We start from the raw sequence: 8,059 nt of genomic DNA on the forward strand, positions 1-8,059 counted from the left end.
ACCATCAAAGAACTTTAAGGTGACTCATTAATTGAATGTCCACAACATCTTTTAGATTTTCTTAGTGCTAATTAGTTTATTAGTAAGGCAATTTTGCAAGGGTCAGTACAGCTTAATTCAGTAGCATAAATAATCAAATAAGTAAAATCAATAATCTAGYCTATCTTTCCCTAATGCTGACACTGAGAACTAAAAAAAGGAAACTTTGAGAGAGACAGACGGAGTTTGGCATCTTGAACCCCAGAACTGGCCTGATGATGAAGAAGGTGTTACAGGAAGAGTACTGACTTAGAGCAGCAGGTCTCGGGCCTCAGGGTGACTTCCTCATGCGCGTAGCAGTCCTCAGCTTCTTGTCTTGCAGCTCTGTAGCTCCCTTCTCACGATCTTCCTTGTCCCACAGAAGGAACACACCAGAAGATAAAGACAAAGGAACACGCCTTTGTCTTTATCTTCATCTTTGTCTTGGTCTTTGTCTTTGGGGTCTGAACCCAGCTGATGAGAGAAGTGCGATTTGAAGCCACATGTTGCTAACGGGTTGGTCCCCATATGCAGAACAGTCTCCGGCTCTGTGGCCCCGGCTCTTCTTCAGCTGCAGAGTTCTTTGTCCATCTCGATCTTGGCTCGAAGCTGCCTGAAGGATCCAACCAAAGATTCCTCTKTTGCACCCACCTTWTAAAGGGTTTATCCACCTTTTGGTGCGTTTGCATTGGCTAGCTTTGTTGCTGTGCCTGTCTCATTGGCTGACTGCTTGGACAGAGGATCTGATGTCCATCACCTTGGAGACCTTATGACCTGATGTCTGTTTCAATGATCCCCGAGTTGCTCAACAGTCCACCTACGTCTGTTGCTTGCCCAACCTTTTCTTAGGAAAGTTAAAGTTTAGCAATAAGGCCTTGGTTACCTCCGCTCTCCCATCAGTTCTTATTTCCCCCTAACCTTACACCTACTATCTACCTTCAACACAACATCAGTGACCTTTAATTACAGTTACACATTTTACACCGTTTCCAGTTCAATGTCAAAATCACATTTATAACCTTTTAGTTTCTCTGGTTTAGCATTCATTTATGATATTACAATAACCATAACTTATTAGTTACTCTTATTATAATCATAATGTGAATTATTAGACATTTCTGAAAAGAAACCAAGAATAATTCATTATTCTAATTATTTGATACCAAGTTACATCTACTTGTTTCACCTTTAAGTACTTCCACAAGTGTAAGAGTAAGTTTTAAATATTCTTATAATCAAACCAATATCAACCACTGGTTAAACCAATATTAATTATTGGCTTAATTATAAGTTATTATTATTAATTTAAGTATTTTACTCTGGGTTTTATCCAATTACTCAAAATGTTTAGATTTTATTAAACCTTTAATGGTTAAAACAAGGAATGGTCTGAACTATTTTTATACTCATGCAATCTGGAAACTTCCTCTTTTTTCAGGAAACCTGCTCTTCCTATTTCATGACTCTCTTTCTGCCTGACTATGATTTTTTATGATTAAATAGAAAAAAGAAGAATCTAAGCAGAGTTTGCAGGACACAATTACAATGCACACAACCAGATTAATTTTAATACAGTCTGACTCTACTGTTGGGTCTTGATGTCACCTGTGTAATGAATTTTAAAGGTAACTTTACTTATTGTTATTAAACTAAAATCTCCAGCATGGGGAAGTGGGATAAGCTCGACTTGTCTCGACAGGGAGATTTATGATTTTGAGGTTGAAGAGGAAATTAGTGGGAAATGTTTATATATTACATCATACTCTATTAATATCTTGTTTCAGGATTTTCATTGTCCCACCCAAAGCATTGCAAATGACCAAACAGAAACCATGGTTTATAAAAAGAGTGTTCCTGAAATGGAAGTCAGTGTATAGTTACTCAGAACAATAATGGCACACCCATAATTTCCTAAAATTCATTCTGTGTTCTCTGCAGGATGTTTAGATATTTTTCTTGTGCTCCATTCAGACAGATTGTTGGAAGGAGTAGGACATTAAAAGTTTATTTTTATAAAATGCTCAAGTCTCACAGATATTTTCTGAAAATTATTGTGCTACATCCTGCTTAAATGTATTTTCTCATTTGGGTCCACTAACACATGCAGTTGATTTCTACATTTTGTATAGCCTATTTGTAGTTTAGCAGCTTTGTACTATAATTTTTTAGTTAAGAGAAGTATGCTATCCAACATTTTACCATGTGTCAGTTCAAACCTGCCAGGGGGATGGTTTATATCTGCTTTGTTATTTTATAGACTGCTCAAAATTTTCTGTAAGCAAAGTGATGTGATTGTGATATATCTTCAGCAAGAGATCTGTCCCTTATTTGTTTTGATCAGGGATCATGATCTGTCACATTTTAGACCAAAAGTGGTCCTAAACTGAGATCAGAACCAACATAAGTTGTGGAAAAGTGCTCCTCTACAGATTGAATCTATTTTTGATTTCAGACCATCACACAGATTTGAGTGTCAGACAAAGATGATCTCAATAAAGACTAAATTCAGTTTATAAATGATAGTTTTATTTATTACGGAAAAAAGACATTCATACAATTGTGGCAATTTCTGGAAACAAATATTAACCACTTTTTAAATTATGAATCAACTGTAACGCTACCAATTTTGAGTTTAATTTAAAGGCCACACTCAGGCCTGATTACCACCAGAACTGGAATCACAAAACAAAAATCCCTTAAATGGACAACAAAATCATGTCCTGACCTAAAGAAAGAAAGACAAATCGGTCTCCTCTGTTTAGAGGGGGTTGCAAAGCCTTTCCTTAACCTCAGGTACACTTGTGTTATCTACACTTATCTACAAATACTTTCTGTCTACTTAAAAATAAATAAATAAAGGAAAAAATTTGCGTAATTTATTTATGTTGATCAAGCAGTACTGTTATTTGTTTAAAGTACGTATACATTTCTTAACATGAAAAATAAAATCCAATTAAAATGAACTTAATTTTATCAAGCAGATTAAATAAAATTACTGTATAAATTAATGTATAAATTACTCAACTTTTTTAATGTAGTAAATGAAATGTGCAAGTACATTTTAGAATCTATTAGTTCACCTTACTAAAAAAATATGCAAACTCGTTGCCTTAAAAATCAAATTATTAAAACTGAAAAATGTTAGTATGTGCAAATTGTATATATTAAGTTTACACAATTCGACAAACTTGATCATTATGAGTTGCATTAACTTGTACAACTTTAGTGACCGTAAGTTATGCCATACGTACTTGCATGTCACTCATACGTAATGGCGTATCAGTAAAGTGTGTCACTTCTGGTCACGCCCTCCTCAAAAAGAAGTGTTGCACTAACAGGAAGTGTCTCTTCGGGTTTGATTCGGAGGTGTTTAAAGCGGGTAAGTCCGAATCTGCTATATCTAAATCTGTTAGATTAATGCATAAAAGAGCAAAGAATGGTACTTTTCAGTAATTTTCGGTTTGTTTCAGTTATGTTTGATGGTGTCTGTTCAGCTAACATTCAGCTAGCTAGCCGAACGCGGTACGTTTTTTTAATCGAATATAAATATGTATTTATCAACAGCCGATTCAGACTGTCTGGTGTACTTTTTCCTGTATTTTTCAAAATGAATGGACCTTTTGGCAACTTCGGCTTGCATTACAGTGAAACTGAAGCTACATTAGGATTAATTTAGGCCGTTGTTTCCGCGACGCCCACATGTTTAGATATTACACAGTAAACAAGCCACTTATTTTCTTTTAAAACTCTGTTTATTGCTGGGCTTCTTTTGCGTGATGTTGCTTGTCGAGTTGGTTTTCCTAAAACGTAAGAATATTATGTATATTTCTGCCTCGTTAGACGCTAAGTTGATTTGGTGATAAAAACAGAATTTGCTTGGAGTACCATTCTGTTTCAGAAATATGATCAATTATTACAATGGATGCTTTCTTTCACTTAAACATACGTTAGTAACCCAGTTGGTTTTTGTTTCTACCGAATGAATAGAATTTGTTTTCTAACATGAAAATTATTGAAACTGAATGGCTGTCATTGTTCGTATGTAAAACAAATATAAACATTCCTGTTTATATTTGCTTGCATCTTTTCCCGGAAAGAAACTGTTGTCACTGGATTACTGCCCCAGATCCTGCCATGGATATTACAGCTGTCTTTATACTCGGCAGTCTTGGCTTTGCCATAATTGCTCAAGGTTAGTTCAAACGGGGACACCGAGCATGCGCAACCTGACAGTTATTGAACTTTTCAATTCTCACGCCCATCTTTTCAACGAATTCTTAAACTTGTAAATAATCTAGCACAAGATTGCTCCAGACCTCTTGCAGGAGCCAACATGGATTTGAGGAATGACTTCATTACCCAGCAAACATTTCCAGATGGTGGCAAAGTTATTTTTGTCTGTAATCCCGGCTACACACCTGCTGGAGGATCTACATCTATCACATGCACTGCTGGCACATGGAGTCCTGTGCGGCTGCAATGCGAAAGTGAGTATTATTTAATAAATCGCACCATGAAATTCTCCATGATACAACAGTAGAATAATTTACTCACAATTTGAAATTGTAGTATTCTCAAAAATCAAACACTTATATTTTAACATTATAAAATGCTACTTTACTATTTTTTCCCCCACATGTTTTTTAGTAGCAATGTCCAATAAATTGTAGTTTAAGTGTAATTTTGTTCCCTTTTCTTGTTCCAGGGAAATCTTGTGGCACTTTGGGTGAGGTGTCTAATGGTCAAGTTGATTATGACGGAAATGAGTTTGGTGATACAGCTACGGTCACTTGTAACCGGGGGTTAGTAACATAAGTATAACTTTATCTAAGAATGCACCTTTTGTATATGTAAACAATGAAGTCATACTGTAATGCTTTTATTGAAACTAAATGTAAGACTAGTCTGGAAAAAAAATATAACCAACCCGTGGAAGAATATAAAAAAAAAATCTAAAATAGGTATTTTCTTCTAAATATACTGTCAGAGAATTTAGTGGTAATTCCATGCAAAAACCAAAAACCTGTAGCATTTGAAATGGAGCTTTGTGTGTTGTACAGCTTGACTTTCAAAAACGTAAGGCCAATTAGAAACGATTCTAGGTGTTTTCTATTTACTAATAATCTGCCTTGCTGTGGAATGATGGATTTCAAATTGTGTGGTATTGGCCTTGTATCCTCTCCCAGATTAATGGACAGTAGCATGCTCCACTAAGATAATTACTGAAATCTTTCCTGTCATTGTGGTAACACACACATCAATGCTATAGAAAAATCCCCAGCCAAAGCAAATATGGTAAAATGTAAGTGAAGCAGCTGAACTGATGCTCAACCCTCTTGGTTGTTGGAAGCAAGTAGCAGCATTTTCTTTTTGCTAATTTTGCTGTGAAATCAAGACAACGATCTGTTTGCTTGTCTCAGTGTTGTTAAATTAAATGCTTTTTATTTCTCCACTCACTCATTAGTTACATGCTGGTTGGGAAGTCGACTTTTAGATGCGAAGTCAACGGATGGGATGGCAGGTTACCAACATGTGACGGTTGGTGATCTTTTTGTTCATCTCAGCTTCTTGAAGGTTGAAAGGATCTGATATATGAAAAACTTAATTCTGTTTTGCAGCGGTGCAGTGTACCACACCAGCACCAGTGGCAAACGGCGCATTTTATCCAAACAAAGATTTCTATAATTTCGGAGACGTTGCGAGGTACTCCTGCGAGAAAGGATTTGTACTTAATGGACCAAAAGACATAGCCTGCTCTGATGGTGGGGAATTCTCCCCTTCTCCTCCAACCTGTGTCAGTAAGTATTGGGCTGTTTTTGGTCTCAAATTTGATAACAAAATTATGACTGATTACTGTTGTGACAATAATAATTTCCTTTCCCTTCGCTTTTAGCGGTTGAATGTCGAGATCCTGTAATTGAAAATGCTGTCTTTGAAAGTGGTTCTCGGCCTCCACATGGACACAAGGCTACAGTGACGTACAGCTGTAAACCCGGATACATAATGCATGGCCCGTCTACTGTGACATGCGATATAACTAATCAGTGGTTGCCATCGTTACCAGAATGTAAAAGTAAGTATGTGGGGGAAAAAACCCACTAATAAAATAATGCACATCATAATCTGAACATTAATTTCCCTACATGGTAATAAAAAAAGCTGCTAAAAAGTGACTCTGTGATGGCCCTGCTGTGTGGCAATTGGGGCTTGTAAATTGTTGATCAATTAACCCTTGTATTTACATATGGGGTCCAACCGACTCCACATCCATAAAACTTTAATCATTTGCCACAGTCCACTACGTTTGCTTTCTTCAGATAATGTGCTGTGTTATTTGGTACTGATAGTTCGTTTACATTTTCTACTTAAAATAATTTCTTAATTACTATCTCTAATTTGAATTTGTGGAGAATTTTTTTTTTTCTTTTAAAAGGAAATTTGACTTATCACTTCCCCTTTTTTTACATGTGACTTTAGCTGAAGTTGAATTTAGGCAAAGATGAGTGGACTCGATAATTTTACTGAGCATGGGGTGTGACAGGCTTTTCCTGTTTGGAAAAATTGTGCAAGATATTTTTAGACCTTTTTCCAGACTTCAAAGTTGAAGGTTTTTTTTTTTAGATTGTCATTTCTTCAGATGCTGAATTCCAGCCTGTTCAGCTTATATTTCTTTCATTATTTTAAATATAAGGAGTTATTGTTACCAAGATGATCTTCTCCTTATTACACTTTGTTTTTCTCAGGGGCAACTCCACCTCCTGTCAAAACTACCACTCCCACTACCACCACAATAAAACCTAGAGGTAAGTACGTTAACTTACATGTAACTTGTGAAAAATGCCTGATTTTGCAATATGATATAGATGGGAGCTGTGTAAATGTGGGAGCGATATTGTAGCTGCTCAAAAAAAAAAAACGACGGAAAACAATCATGCTGCTCAGGTATGTCATCATGACCACTAAAGTGAAGTGAATAACTAATTATCCAGTGATCATGTTACCTGTTAATGGGTTAAATATGCAGTTTTAAGCAGCAAGTGAATGTTGTCCTCAAATTCAGAAATTCCAAGTTTCTAGTTGGATCTGGAAACGCTCCCCGAAGTCGGACATTTCTCTCTGAAAGTGAGAGAAACTCCGACTACCCCAAATTACAATTTCTAAGACCAACTTTGCATTTCAAAATGGCCATTCCTCGCAACAACAGTAGAGGGCTGAGGGGAAACCATGTCTGTTTTATAAGTTGTAGGAGTGGACTAAAATCAGTGTTGCAAGTAGTGCCTGCAAGTCTAAACTGAACGAATTAGAAGTTGTGTTTTCTTATGAAAAGCAAAGCTTAAAGTGAGGGTGTTATGTATTTTTCAAACACATGGTGGTGTTTTATAGCACAATTAAGTAACTGTTACCCTCAGTTGTTTATAAAAATTATATCTATGGGGTGTGCTGTGGTGGCACAGGGGTTAAGCACAACACACATATAGAGGCCTTAGTCCTCAACGCGGTTGTTGCAGGTTCAATTCCCGGCCTGGCGACCTTTGCCCCTTACCCACTTTCCTGTTAATTAACTATCAAATAAAGGCCACTAGAGCCAAAAAAAATAAAAATATGTATATATATATATATATATTTGTCTCTTTAAGAACCTCCTACTCTGTCCTGCACTCCACATTTAGCATGTCATCAAAACAAAGTTTCTCAATATGCCGTTAACAAACGCTCAGCAAACTTGTAGTTCCACCATGATGCAATCTGTTAATTGATGTTGCTGCTAGTCTGGAGTGGGGAAAACTTGAAAGAGGAGCTGCTAGGAGGAGTTTTGTGGAAATAGGTGGCACTTTGTGGGATTGAGCGGTGGGTGCACTTCTGAATGGTTGCCATGGGAGATGCAAGGATTTCTCAAACGTGTATTAAAGAATCAAAACAACCTTCAAGGTCTGATTTTAGATGAGGGAATAACATAAGATTACATAAATCTCAAAAAAGTAAAATTTACATAATACCCCCTCATTAAAACAATCTGCGCACAATGTCTACCTGCCGTGTT

At 36.5% G+C, this 8,059-nt stretch overlaps 1 protein-coding gene across 3 annotated transcripts in view; it reads left to right on the forward strand.

Annotated features, from left to right (window-relative positions):
* The first annotated feature begins 3,288 nt into the window (after positions 1 to 3,288).
* Positions 3,289 to 8,059, forward strand: part of LOC103467808 (complement receptor type 1-like) — a 12,560-nt gene continuing 7,789 nt past the window's right edge. For all 3 annotated transcript variants that reach the window (XM_008414481.1, XM_008414482.1, XM_008414483.1), the window contains exons 1-8: positions 3,289 to 3,397; positions 4,116 to 4,210; positions 4,317 to 4,505; positions 4,724 to 4,820; positions 5,483 to 5,556; positions 5,637 to 5,816; positions 5,912 to 6,091; positions 6,762 to 6,821. In XM_008414481.1, the coding sequence (XP_008412703.1) occupies positions 4,153 to 4,210; positions 4,317 to 4,505; positions 4,724 to 4,820; positions 5,483 to 5,556; positions 5,637 to 5,816; positions 5,912 to 6,091; positions 6,762 to 6,821 (838 nt within the window). In that variant the 5' untranslated portion in view covers positions 3,289 to 3,397; positions 4,116 to 4,152. The remainder of the gene's footprint in view (positions 3,398 to 4,115; positions 4,211 to 4,316; positions 4,506 to 4,723; positions 4,821 to 5,482; positions 5,557 to 5,636; positions 5,817 to 5,911; positions 6,092 to 6,761; positions 6,822 to 8,059) is intronic.

The sequence above is a fragment of the Poecilia reticulata genome, linkage group LG7 (assembly GCF_000633615.1).
Source record: "Poecilia reticulata strain Guanapo linkage group LG7, Guppy_female_1.0+MT, whole genome shotgun sequence".
NCBI lineage: Eukaryota > Metazoa > Chordata > Actinopteri > Cyprinodontiformes > Poeciliidae > Poecilia > Poecilia reticulata.